At 41.9% G+C, this 14671-nt stretch overlaps 1 protein-coding gene across 1 annotated transcript in view; it reads left to right on the plus strand.

The window, feature by feature from the left end:
* LOC135247634 (pro-neuregulin-3, membrane-bound isoform-like) overlaps positions 1-14671 on the plus strand; it is a 292814-nt gene that overhangs the window by 258825 nt on the left and 19318 nt on the right. Inside the window, exons 6-7 of the mRNA XM_064321340.1 lie at positions 3278-3380; positions 5556-5589. Of these exons, the coding sequence (XP_064177410.1) occupies positions 3278-3380; positions 5556-5589 (137 nt within the window). The remainder of the gene's footprint in view (positions 1-3277; positions 3381-5555; positions 5590-14671) is intronic.

Raw genomic sequence — 14671 nt, forward strand, 5'->3', positions numbered from 1 at the left:
TAAAGTTTGAAAATCTAGGAAAAATACTTAAAATTATTTTTTCAGTATGAAACTTCTTCTACTGGCCTTAATTAGTGTAATCAACATTTTAAATGAAAATGGTTCATTTCATGTATTTGCAAACCCCCCCTGTATGGGGATTGACCCGGGAACATTTTTGCTGTACCTAAAAAATGAACAGAACAGGAGGGTTAATGATATATTCATTTTACTTTATTATTATTATTATTATTATTATTATTATTATTATTATTAGTAAATTAACTAGTGTACTTATAACACTCTGCTTCAAGAGTCTGGTCTCCCCCACCACTGTGGTCCAGCCCCTCTTTTGTCATTGCCTCCACCCTGCCCACATCTGTCGCCACCTGCGGCTCCCCACCACCACCACCCGGCCCCGCCCATCATCTGAGCCACATCATAAACACTGGAAAACTGACTGACATGTTGGTCACCAGTCGGCACCCTGAGCCGACCAGAGGAGGATGGGTTTCCCACTTGATTCTGGTTCCTTCCGAGGTTTCTTCCCATCTGCCACGGGAAGTTTTTCCTTGCCACTGTTGCCTTAGGCTTGCTCCTGTGGGGGTTTAGGCCAGGGTTGTCGGTAAAGCGTATTGTGACAACTGCTGTAAAATATGCTATACAAATAAAATTTGATTGATTTGAAAATAACTAGGTAGTCATGAATGTTCCTTGCTAGATAAACAGGTAGCTAGCTAGTGAACTAGTGTTAGTAAGCCAACTGCTAAAAAACAATACAGCTAAAAAATAGCTAGGTATGGACTAGCAGAAGAGTAGTGTATTATAGCTTGCCAAAAACAAATTGAATAACAAGCATTAACTAGCCAATATCTGCAGATATTTATTGTTCTTTTTATTTTCCAGTGAAGGGACCGTAAATTGGGTGTAAGAAAGGAGAGTTCACACCAAATATTGTACTTAAATTTCTCTAGAGATTGAAATCATTACATGAATCAACTTAATTGTCTTCCTTTAGACAAATTAGTCTTGAACAAAATGGTATTTGGCTTCTCTGTCTAACAGAGATTATTATAGATTTTGTGTAATCAGGCTAGTACTTATTGCACCTGAACAAGCAGAAAAGTTACGCAGACAAGAAAATGTCAAATAAGTGAATACCAACTTCTTTTTAAATTATCTATGAAAAAAGTTGTACAACATTCCACATGTATCATGCATACGGCAGTTAATATAAACTCTTAAGTAACCAACAGTGATTTATCAGAATGCAAACAATGGGCCTCATTCACCAGTATCTTCCTAAGTTTTTTCTTAAATTTGCTCTTAAGGAAGGTCCTAAGAAAAATCTACGTCAGATTCACGACGTGTTCTTAAACTGCAGAATTGTTCGCACATGTGTTCTTAAAATTACGAATCCCATCGTCCTCGTAAATGTAAAGCGCATGCCAGTTGTTCCTAATTAGCATAGGTAAATGCCCCGCCAATCCCCATAAAAGGGCATGAGACTGCAGGGCCGTGTGCACACACAGAAATCGAAAAGAAAAGTTGAAAGCGAACGAAGTCAATAATGCCCAAACGAAAATCTAAAGAGGGTGGAGCACCGAACTCCAAACGTAAGAAAAACTTCAGTAGTTCTGAAGTGGAGGTATTGCTGCGGGAAGTGAACAGCAAACGACCTGTCATATTTAGTAGCGTCAGTAGTGGATATAAAATAACACAAAAAAGATGCATTACTCGTTAAGTGAACTCTGTATCCGGAGAAGGGCACACAACTGATGAAGTAAAAAAAAAAAAGAATGGTTTTATGTCAAATCTGAGGCAAAAAAAAAATGCTGGTGGGAGTGGGCGCAAGGAATTGCGTGTTATGCATTCAAACGACAAAGCGCTTCTCGTCACATTAATACCGCTAATTAAATCAACCGGCAGTAAACTGCATCAGAGTAAACCTGTCAAAACACTGCACAAAAAATTTATTGCCAGTCATTTTGGTGTCACCCCCCTAGTGACACCTCTGAATAAGTGTTCTCTTCTTCAACATGCCCATGTGTTTAAAAAGTGTTACCTAAGTGCTTAGTTTGTATTCAAAATTTAAACATTTGCTTTTGCAGTATAGACCAAACATTGCATAATTGAAACCCCCAAAAATAAAAGGTCACTACAATGGTTTGTTTTTTATCATTTATTTACAGATGAACTCCCGCTGAGGCAACCACCCTCTGAGGTGGAACCTGGCACCTTAATGCTTTGTAAAATAATGAAAATAATTATTTAAAAAATATTATAAATGATAAAAATATTATTGTAATTTAAATCGTATAATATTATACAACTGTAGAATTGAAAAAAACAAATAACAATAACAATAACAAATTATTTTGCACAAACATGTCAGCGCTCAGTGTGCTCTTGAGTGTGCGTAGATTCTGTTCTTACCTAAGAACAAATCCCAAATAAGAAAACATTGGTGAATGTCAGAATCTTTGTGAAAACTGCGTAAGTGGGTTTTAAGAAGAAAATTCTTCTTAAGAACAGTTGGTGAATGAGGCCCAATGTTTTTTAACAAAAAAAAAAAAAACTGATTTTGCTGCACTAAAATGAACTTCATCACTGGTTGTGACATAAGTCACATAATGACAATTTGTCTAAATTTTGGTTCTATGACCGGTGAGGGAAAGTAAAAGGAAGCATCTGGTATGTTGAGGCTGTGCCATCATAACCACACTTGGCATTATTGTAAGAAACATTTAAAATGTCCTTTATGTGAACTTTGTCCACAAACTGATAGAACACCATCAATATTTAAAAATTGAGACGACGCTCTGATAAAAGTAAGAATGAAAGCATATTCGTTAAAATTTCAAAAGCAGCTGAGTGCTTCACTATGAACTGCACTGACATAAAATTGCATTTTTAAGGGACACACTACAGCAGAGAATTCCCTCTACAGCTTTAACCTCTACGGCTCTGCAACCTGGCTCTGCAACCAGCTCTGCAAACGTTTTACTCGTTCCTACATTTGTGAAATGATATGTCTAAATATTATGGTATCCCAAAATTCTATATAGACAAAATGTAAATATTTTATTATTTAGTGGTTTACAATATATTTACTATTACATTGGGCTAGCCATCAGATGATGGGCTCCCTTCTGTTTTCTCTTTAAAGTATCTTTGTGACAGTGTCCCTGTAAAACTGCAATGCAAATAAAATTGAATTGAATTGAGCACACAGAGAATGATCAGATGAAGACCATTATGATGACTCTTCCTCTCTCTGGCTTTTCTTTCCTGACAGAAAGTAAAGAAGTGTACAAGAGACAGGTCCTCTCCATCTCTTGCATTGCCATTGGAATCAGTCTGCTTGGAACACTCTGTATGGCGTTCTACTGCCAGAATATGTGAGTAGGGTGCCGCCTATGGGCTTGGAAGGTAAACTTGCACACATAGGCACACGGCATGCACACAGCATATACACCCACACACACACAAACATGAGTGCACAGGCATGCCATCTACCAAGTTACAGCTTGGCGGAACAAGAGTTTGGCACTTTTCAGGGTTTCCCACAGAAATAATCACTATGACCCCAGACTCTCAGCCCTTAAATACATTCATTTCTGTACTTTCTGACTTCATGTAAATCCACAGAATTCAGATACAATCTCACATGTAAACATGTCCACACAATAAACCCCCAAACCTGGGTTATTTCGCTTTTTCTCCTTTTTTTCCTGCCGATTTCATCATTGCAAGTGCTCCAGTCCCACAATCAATAATTGCCCTCATTAGACATGTAGCTACATCTGCCAATAGCAACATCTGATCAAAGTAGTCTGGTCAAAGTACCCAAGTGCAGCATACTTAGATACATAGGCAAAATGGACAAGCTGTGCCTGCCCTGAACCAGTAGTCTACCTTCTTTCAAATAAACAGCAAACAATGATACTAAAGAACGTTTTTTAATGCAAAGGCAAGTCCTGTTTTTAAAATCTTTTTGGGTCAAAATGTGACCACACTTTAGGCAGTTCTACTTATGGCATTTTAACCAAGTTTAACGTTAGCTAGCTTGCTAATGGTACTTACACATGCTCTGTTAACTCACTGACTGAGTTGATAGAGCAAGTGTAATGTTATTGAAGACAGCACTAAAATGTAGCAATGAAACCTGCGTTGCGATTTGAACCGGTAGGTACTGGTCGTATGGAAACTGGTGCCATAGTGCTGCTGGGTTTCAGTACCCAACGCTGTTCATGACTCAGACAGCTACATGATTTCAAGGCAGGCCCTAAAATCCCAGCCTACTATTGCAGGCTTCATCCAGCCAGGGGCTTGTTCTGAGGGCCTGCAGCTGTAGTATTATTGGAATCTTTTCACAACAACGTTACACATAGTAATCAATGGTGACGGTCAACTTGTGCATTCAAGGTCGTTTATAACTTTAGTTCATTATGCAATTGATATTCAAATTGAATCAGAATGTTCAACACATATGTTTAGTAAATATCACAAAGTGGGATAAGAAGGGCCAAAAAAATGTAATTAATAAAACCAAAAGCATGCCCTTGAACATAGCAGGTCACAGAAAGCCATTGGTAATTGTTTGCCTGCCGGACCAGGTTCACTGTTCCAGAACTTTGCACGCAGGCAGTCCGAGTGAAGCCATGCAACTGCAGCCAAGCTGTGGTCTTTCTCTACAGTGGCAGTATTCTTATTTGGAAATGAAAGTGAGCCCTGAACATAACATGCAATCCTTGTTGAATGCTTGTATATTGCCTAAGCTTATCATTGTTATCTGATTGGACACAACAGTCCTGATTACTGCTGATATTATTATAATTTAAACTATTGTTTATAGGTATGAAATGGGTTTAGCCAAATTTAAAGTAAAGCTACATTTATGTGGTTCTAATCAAGAAAGCAGTGGTTCCCAACCTCTGGCCCTGAGGGACCCTTGTGTATGTTGAACACGTGTTCAAGTTCATTCAGCTTTTTCCTTAAACTTATTAACAAAATGCAGGTTTTACTTGTTATCATTTGCTTTGTCTTTGAATTCTTCATTATCTACCAAATTGTTAGTTGTTGTGTCCACATATTCTCAAATTATGAACGCATTGATTCACCTCAGTCTTCAGTTTGATCAATTAAATGATTTTACCTCCTTTTATGTAATTGTTTGCAAAATAGCACAAACAGGGGGATTTTACTCGTCATGGCATACATAACTATTTCTGACATAATGTGGCTTAAGCGGGCAATTAACCCCGCTAAACATGAAAAGAACCTGTTTAAGAAAAATTAACAGTTTATTAAAATTCTGGGATTGCAAATCTGGTTGGAACGAAAATCAGAATACACAGGGACCAGAGGTGGGGAAACACTGCAATAATAGATTCAGATTATTTAAATTGCTGTTTTTGATGACACTTAGAAAGTTATTACATTTCAGAAGCATTCATATCTCTGAGATTCTAGTGAATTATTAGCTACAGGACATGACAGTACTGGAAGCCTGATTACTTGTGGTGAGTACAGGGTACCAAATTTATACTGTGTTCCTGTGCTGCCTTCTGCAGGAGGCGAAGGGAAAAGCTACAGGCCCATCTGAAGGTGAGCTGCAGCCTCAAGACCCCAAATGTGAGCCTTGCACCAGCTTTCTCCAAATCTTGCCCCAGGCTTCCAAATGGCCTAAAAATTCAAAATGTAACTTGTCATGGGGGACAAGAACCTTTTACTTTAATTATTTATGCCCACCCTGCAGCTGAAAACATTGCAGAACATGGAGACTGATTTATTGTGATAATATCTGTTGTAGATTCAGGTTTTGTGAGATGATTTATATGTGTATTAGAAGTATCAGACAAGCTTATTTGGATAGCTGATGTCTTATTTATCCTCTACATCATCTTCATAAGCTCAAAGTACAACAATGCAATAACTCAATTGAATGTTATAATGACACTTTCATTTATTATGCTTGTGTATTTATTTCTGAATTTGACAGCTCAAGGTATAAATTTTTTTTCTGCAATGTGCAGCTCAAATAAACAATTAAAGGGCATTTGCCCCAGTTGAGCAGTGGCTATGTTGCAGTGTTCTTGTATTAGAACCAGTTGCTATGCCTTTAGAACCTGCTTCTGCAATCAGTCCAGTGGTAGCAGGGCACACAAAAAAAAAAACATCACCAACCATGAGTTTAGCACATTTAAATGATCAAGTATTGAGGATTACTGAGGTCCAGATTCAACTCTTTATTTAATTAGTATCAAGCAATTGCAGACTATTAGAAATATACACTCACCTGCCACTTCATTAGGTGACAGGAGTGGCACCCGGTGTGGTCTTCTGCTGCTGTAGCCCATCTGCTTCAAGGTTTGACGTGTGTGTGTTCAGAGATGCTCTTCTGCATACCTTGGTTGTAACGAGTGGTTATTTGAGTTACTGTTGCCTTTCTATCAGCTCGAACCCATCTGGCCATTCTCCTCTGACCTCTGCCATCAACAAGGCATTTTCACCCAGAGAACTGCCGGTCACTGGATATTTTCTCTTTTTTGGACCATTCTCTGTAAACCCTAGAGATGGTTGTGCATGAAAATCCCACTAGATCAGCAGTTTCTGAAATACTCAAACCAGCCCTTCTGGCACCAACAACCATGCCACATTCAAAGTCACTTAAATCACCTTTCTTCCCCATTCTGATGCTTGGTTTGAACTTCAGCAGATCGCCTTCACCATGTCTATATGCCTAAATGCATTGAGTTGCTGCCACGTGATTGGCTGATTAGATATTTGCGTTAACGGGTGCAGTTTGCAGTTGAACACATGTACCTAATGAAGTGGCCGGTGAGTGTAAACTTGATATTAGTTTGGATGGCTGAGTTACTGGGAAATTTGGTAATGTGCTGTCATATCTTTTCTCAGAATTTGTCTTCTTAAACACAAATTCACCTCAAGATATTGTCTCACAAATTTCATCTGTTTTTAGAGCTCAGTGGAGTATTTAAAACAGAGAAAGATCATTTGTAACCTGTGGTAACATTCATTTCACTTAATGTTTATTTGATAGGGACAGATACAGATTACACTGAGAACTGCAAAACAGTTATCCAATGTAACGCATCAGTATTTGTTGCTTATGCTAATTTCTAATGCCAGCCTCGAGATGAGGCTAGAAAAAGAGCTATAAAAAGCGTTTGCCATCCATAACCCACCCACACGCCCTCTCTCCTGCCCCCAATGTTAAATGTCGTGGGAACCGGAGTGAATGCCATCGATACTTTTACATGTGGCTGCATTACTGATCGGCCTTTGAAAATTTTAAAGAATTGAAAATGTTGACAGTTTTGGTCTGATTAGAGCTCAGCTGGTAGGGAGTTCCAGGCATTTAATCCCATCATACAAACGACTGTCAAAGTCCACTCACCACTACCCCCTACTTCAAATATGCAGATGACACGGCCATCCTCACACTGCTCAATAACAGTAACAATGACTCTCTCTCTGCCTATCAACATTCCATATCCCAGTTGTGCTCATGGTGCAACAATAACTTTCTCTACCTCAACATCTCAAAAACTAAAGAACTGCTCATTAGCCCCCCCAAAACACTGGCCCATCCCCCAGTCTCACCATCAAAGGAGAGAAGGTAGAGGTGGTGGAGTCTTTCAGATACCTTGGCATTACACTGGACAATAACCTCAGCTTCAACCAACATACCATGGACATTTACAAACGCTGTCAACAGAGACTTACAGCCATCCGTAAACTAAGACATCTGTCTGTCCAACCCCATCTCCTTCTCCTCCTGTACCGTAGCATTATTGAGCTAGTTCTTCTGTATGGTGCCATCTGTTTTTTCCACATGCTTTACAGTCACTAATAAGAACAAACTCTTAAAGATAACTAATTTAGCCAGCAACCTCATTGGTATTCCCACCCCCAACTTACCCAATTGCGTCACCTCAGCCCTGATCCGCAAAGCACTCACAATCACACATGAGCCAGACCACCCACTCCACCAGCACTTCACCCCCCTTCCTTCTGGCCGTAGGTATAGACTACGCATGTGTAGAAAGTAGGGTTGTGCCAAATACTCGGATGAAACGTGTATCCGGTACAGATAATGTACTTTTTATGAGCACGAGTACCATCCAAGTAAAATGTGTCAATATCCGTACTCGTGATGAAGGAAAATCCTCATTGGGTAGCTGTGTCCAGTGCCAGCCACACACAGAGCTCCTCCTCTACACAGAGCCTATAGAAAGTTCACTGCTGCTGCGCCACACAACACAATCTTACCATTGTCACAGCCACTCTGTCTACAGGGACAGCACATATTACTGATTACAAATGGACATTTCTTCTAGCTTCTACCTTGCTACAGTGGAGCTAACTAGCCAGTTAACTAGCTGCTACAGTGGGGCTAACTAGCCAGTTAACTAGCGACTACAGGATATAAGCATGTACTTGTATTTCCTTTAGCGATCTCATACACACACACTCTACTAGCATCATTGACATCCTAGCATTCTTATACATCCACTGTACTAATGCAATCACTTCTGTGCACATTTAGACGTCGTCGCTCACCTGAAATCACAAGACATACAGTACATCGTGGTAAGCCAACTGTAACCTGGCGCACTCTCTGTCTACTACTGTCTTCACACCATCAGTTCGTTTAAAAAAAGTAATAAAACCGGAGTAACAATAACAGCGTCTTTTACTGCTACCACAGAGTGAATCCGTAAGTGAATGCGATGATAAGAAAATTTTCGGTTACGCTGACCTATAAAACGCTATTCCAAAAGCAAAATCAAACATGTTTTGTTAGAAATCTTATACTCTCACCTACTGAATAAATTAATTGTCAATCAAGCCAGATTGTACTAAAAAGGGCGACAACGCCGTAAACAACATGTGGTATTACGCACAGCTATTTTGGAAGGTACCCAGGCATCACAAATGTGCGTATATTTCACAAACGGATTGTCCAAGACAATATATGACCACTCAGTCTCAAAAGGGACATCTCTACGCATAAAACCAATGTGTATTTTTTCAATATTTAGTCCAGATATTGACTGTAGAATGACATGGTATCATTTTTTTAAACTTTGTCTCATTTATTTCGTTATTCAGTGAGCAGCGTTTTCACTGCTGTATTGACATATCTTAGGGCTATTGTCGGGTTTATCTTGTTGCTTTGACGGAATACGATTTTTGAGTGGTGAAAGAATATTTTTATGAATGCCCAGATAGACAATATTGTCCAATATGTCATGGGTGGGGGGTGTAGTTGCAGATGAGACTGCAGGGAGGGGGTGCGTGTTAAATGAACGACCAGAGCGACAATGGTGGTGCTGCGAAACTCCGTATTCGGCATACTTGTCATGTATCGTCTACTAATGAAACTAAAACAAAGCATTTCTGTTTTAACTCATACTTTGGTTGCAGTAGCACTAAATGTCTGAGTTCAGTAATCTTGGCACGCTGGCGTGCCGATCACTAGGGGCTTTGCGCTAAGAGGGTGAAATACCAACTTCCGGTGAGGCCCCGCCCATTCCGAGTATGGATACGGATACAGATAATTTAGTTGGTTGAACAGATGCAGATACAGATAATAGTGTACTCGCTCATCCCTAGTAGAAAGACCCAGTTTAGCAAGAGCTTTGTTCCCACAGCCATACAAGCTCTGAATAAGCAACCTCTGCTTAAGTGACAAGAAACCCAGTCTGGGGTGTGTAGAATGTTAAGCCACGCCTTTGTCTCTGTTGTGTGACCCCCTTTAAGTAAGTGTTCCTTAAATCCTGTATTTTGTATAATTCCATATATTTCTGTATGTCTTACCTGTTGTGTTATGTAAGCACCTGTGAAAAAGAATTTCCTCCTTCAGGACAAAAATAAACTATCTATCTATTATTGAAAAGGCCGTCTGGCCACAGGAGGTTTTCCTGTATGAGACCTTGCAATTCCCAACTGTAGCACCCCTAGTGGCCAAACCAAAAGCCCGTAATGGTCTCACCATTTTGCACGTCTCCTGAGGAGTCTGGCCATTAAAGCACTTGTAAATGAAACTGACATTAGAAAATTCAATAAAACTGTCAAAATTTTCAAATTTCTCAAGATGTGACAGTGGTGAGATCTTATCCGCCTTTTGTCCACTGTTTTTAGTGCATGATTGTATAGCTCACCAAGAAACTTGCTTGCAATCATGAAATAACACAGTAACTGAGATGCAGAAGTATCAATGAGTGCTTGCAGGTGTTGACTGCATCAGGTATTAGTCTCTGAACTGTTCTTCCAATATTTTTCACATGCTTATCAATTTTTAAATGAGGATCCAGCATTATACGTAGATATTTGACCTCAGAAACTTTATTGATTGACTAACTGTTGATCTTGACAGGTAGTTCGGTTGATGTGGACCGTTTTCCGGAAAAGAAAAGCATACTTTTTTGGACACCTTTTTTTAAATTCAGCGTGAAACTAATTCTTAAACCTAGTAGCTATTGCTTCCAAATATTCTGACAATTATGCTGAGACTGAGGTAGTTGTCTTTTCATAGGCATATATCACAGCATTGTCCACGTACATCTGGAGATTTGCCCCTTGATATGATTCAGAACAATCGTTTATGCATAAACTGAAGAGCATTAATCTATTTTACTCTATTTGGAAAATTTGGAAATAAGAATGCTGCGGTTTACTGTCGAATGTTTTCTTAAGATCCAGGAAGACGACCCTAAATTTCCTTTGTCAATATAGGATTAAATTTTTTTCCAAAGAGTAGCAATTTGCACTTTCTGTTAAAAATTTCAGCTGGAATCCAAATTGTAGTGTATGCAAGTAATTATTCATCCCTGGGTAATTCATCAGGTGCTTTCCCATGACCTTTTGTAATAACTTAGAGAGAACTAGAACAGAAATAAACAGAAATTAAGTCTCTCACTGAGACTAGAGTCAATCATGTATTTCCTGCTGGCAAAACTCCTTTTAGAAAAACTTGAAACTTTGAGAATGTTTCTGTGATCAGGTCCCAGAGTTTCTGCAATGAGAGCTGGGTTACAACAATTTCTTTTGGTTAGGTTGTGTCCTGATTTCACAGATTCATGCCAGATCTCTGAAGGTCAAATTTGTTTCTTTCTTTTCCATCCTTGTGGGTTTATTAGCAGCATTCATAGGTAATCCATCTTCAGCTGTAAGACAGAGAGCTGCTCAAATCCCAGCATACTGAAATGTTTTGACTTGGATTTGGGGTTTTTTAATGGAGAGAAAGTGGTGGACTGGTCCTCCCTTAGGATGGCTTGATACATTCAGACTGGATTAGTCACATGCTTCTGGAAGGGATTCAGGCTGCAGACCCACATGACAAACTCTCTCTTGCACAACTTCAAATGGCATGGCAGTAATACAGTTAGAAATAAGTCAAGTATAATTTGAATACAGCTAAAAAAAATAGCTCTACTGAGAGGTGAATGTGAATTGAATTGAGGGAGCAGGCTAAGCCCCGCATTCTACATTTGCAGCAAAGAATTGAGCGAGTCAACCAGCAATTTGCTTTTTCTAGTCACACATCAACTCTGAGCCCCCAAGGAGACCCACAGGGCAAACATACCCCCAAATTCAGCTTTACATGTACGTTTAACATTTTGGGTGTTTGGCTGACACTCTTATCCAGAGTGACTTACAATGAGTACAAACAAAGAGAAGGCCTGGATTCGTAAATCACCAACATCCCAAGTAGCAATTAATGAGAAGTGGCCGGAAGGTAATGCAAGTGCATAATTGCCACTCGGTATTTATAGCTCCAGTGGAGGCTGCCATAGGCAGCCTCGTCGTCAGTTCATCATGTTTATAAACCCAATTCCCTTGTGCGCGCTGCCTCGCCCCAAATGGTCTATTCACTTATCTAACCTGATCTACCCACCCTTATCCACACCTCAGGAATTCACTGTCACAGGTGGACTATGGAACTGCCAGTCAGCTGTCCAGAAAGCTGACTTCATTACTGCCTTTGCCAAGACAAAGTCTCTTGACTTCCTGGCTCTCACAGAAACTTGGATCACTCCCGACAACACCGCCACACCAGCTGCATTGTTTGCGGGATACTCCTTCTCGCGCACCCTCAGGGCCTCTGGCCGAGACGGGGGTACCGGTTTGCTCATTTCCTTGTCCTGGAAGTTCTGTGTCCTCCCCAGTCCTAACCCTACTTCCTGCTCCTTTGAATTTCATGCAATTACTGTAATTCATCCCTCAAAATTTCACATTATTGTTCTGTACCATCCTCCAGGCCCACTCGGCTCTTTCCTGGACGAGCTGGACACTCTCCTGAGCTCCTTCCCTGAGGATGGCACTCCTGCTATTCTACTGGGAGATTTCAACCTCCCACCAGAGACCTCCCAACTGTCCAGGGTTGCCTCACTCCTCCAGTCTTTCGCCCTATCCCTGTCCTCTTCCCCCCCCCCACACACAAGGCTGGTAACCAACTAGACCTTGTATTCACCAGAAGCTGCTCCATTCCCCAACTTACAGTGACTCCCCTCCATGTCTCAGACCACTTCTTTCTTTCTTTCTCCCTCTCCTATTTACTCCCCCTCAATTCATCCAACAGCTCACCCACAGTAACTTTCAGGAGAAATCTCTCTACTCTGTCACAATCCTCCCTCATCTCCACTGCTCTGTCTACACTTCCCCCTCCTGCGTCTTTCTCTAACCTGCCAGTTGATCTTGCTACCTCCACCTTCAACTCCTGCCTCTCCCAGTCCCTCGACTCACTTTGTCCTCTTGGCTCCTCACCCCCCTGCCCATGGCTGACTGAGTCACTACGCTCCAGCAGAACATCACTGCGGGCTGCAGAGAGGAAGTGGAGGAAATCCCGATCCTCTGATGACCTGACCGCATATCATACCCTGCTGGCGATTTTCACATCTGCCCTCACATCAGCTAAAGCCTCCTTTTTCCAATCTAAGATCAGTGCATGTGTCTCAAATCCACGCAAACTATTCTCCACCTTCTCTTCCCTCCTCATTCATCCTCCACCCCCACCTCCCTCTTCCCTCTCCGCAGATGACTTTCTGGCTGCCTTTGAAGGAAAGGTGGCTACAATCCGGAACTCCTTCACCCATCCAGTGAGCCCCCTAGCCCCCCGGGACAAACCCACAGCCACACTGACCTCCTTTGAGATGCTGGAGGATTCAGATGTACTACAACCCATCACCTCTCATCGTGCAACCACCTGTCCACTTGACCCCATCCCATCTACAGTTCTCCAGTCCATTTCCAGCGAGTTCCTTCCCTATCTGTCCTCCATTGTTAATTCCTCTCTTTCCTCTGGACATGTTCACTCTGATTTCAAGATGGCTCGTGTTACCCCACTTCTCAAAAAATCCACCTCAGACCCCTCCGATGTAATGAATTATCGACCTGTATCGCTTCTACCCTTTCTGTCCAAAACCCTTGAACAAGCAGTTCTTAAACAACTAACGTTGTTTCTCCATCAGAACAACCTGCTAGACCCTCACCAGTCTGGCTTCCGATCCGGGCACTCAACAGAGAATGCGCTCCTAGCTGTGACGGAGCCACTTGCCACTGCAAGAGCCTCACGCCTCTCCTCTGTCCTGATCCTTCTTGACCTGTCTGCAGCTTTCGACATGGTCAACCATAAAATACTCCTCTCCACCTTGGCTGGGATGGGCATCGCTGGGACTGCCCTGTCTTGGTTCGCTTCCTATCTTGCAGATAGGTCCTACCTGGTCACCTGGAAGGGGTCTGCCTCTGCTTCTCATCCCCTTGTTATGGGAGTGCCACAGGGATCTGTACTGGGTCCTCTGCTGTTCTCCTTATACACCAGATCTCTTGGTTCAGTTATTAATTCACATGGCTTCTCCTATCATTGTTATGCAGATGACACACAACTCTTCTTTTCTTTCCACCCATCGGCCACACAGGTCAATGATAAGATATCTTCCTGCCTGGCTGACATCTCCACCTGGATGGCCAGCCACCATCTGAAGCTCAACCTCAAAAAAACTGAGCTGCTCTTCTTCCCGTGCAAGACCTCCTTACTTTGTGAGCTCTCAATCATGATTGATGGCACCACAGTGACTGCCTCTCACTCTGCCAAGAGCTTGGGGGTGGTCCTGGATGACCAACTGGACCTCAAGGAGCACATCAAGGCAACAGGCTATGGTGACCTCTCGCCTTGATTACTGCAACTCTTTCCTTGCAAGCCTGCCAGCCTGTGCCATACAGCCACTACAGATCATACAGCGACTCATCTACAACCTTCCCAAATTCTCCCATGTTACTCCTCTGCTGCGATCACTCCACTGGCTACCGGTCGCTGCCAGGATTCGGTTAAAAGCCCTGACCCTTGCCTACACTGCTGCCAACAGGACAGCCCCCATCTACTTGCAGGACATGACTCGATTCTATGTGCCTGCTCGACCACTCCGCTCTGCGGCAGCAGGGCGCATTGTAACCCCTCCCACCCACCCAAAGAGATCACAGAGCTTCTCCACCCTAGCTCCCCAGTGGTGGAACGAACTCCCCGTCCCTCTCCGAACCTCCCCCTCAGTACCCATCTTTCGCCGTGGCCTGAAGACTCATCTCTTCAGACTATACCTAGACTAACCACCACCACGCTGTATATTTCCCTATAAATCTCTCCCCCCCCCCCTTTTTTTTCATG

This window comes from Anguilla rostrata, chromosome 2 (assembly GCF_018555375.3).
Source record: "Anguilla rostrata isolate EN2019 chromosome 2, ASM1855537v3, whole genome shotgun sequence".
NCBI classification, from domain to species: domain Eukaryota; kingdom Metazoa; phylum Chordata; class Actinopteri; order Anguilliformes; family Anguillidae; genus Anguilla; species Anguilla rostrata.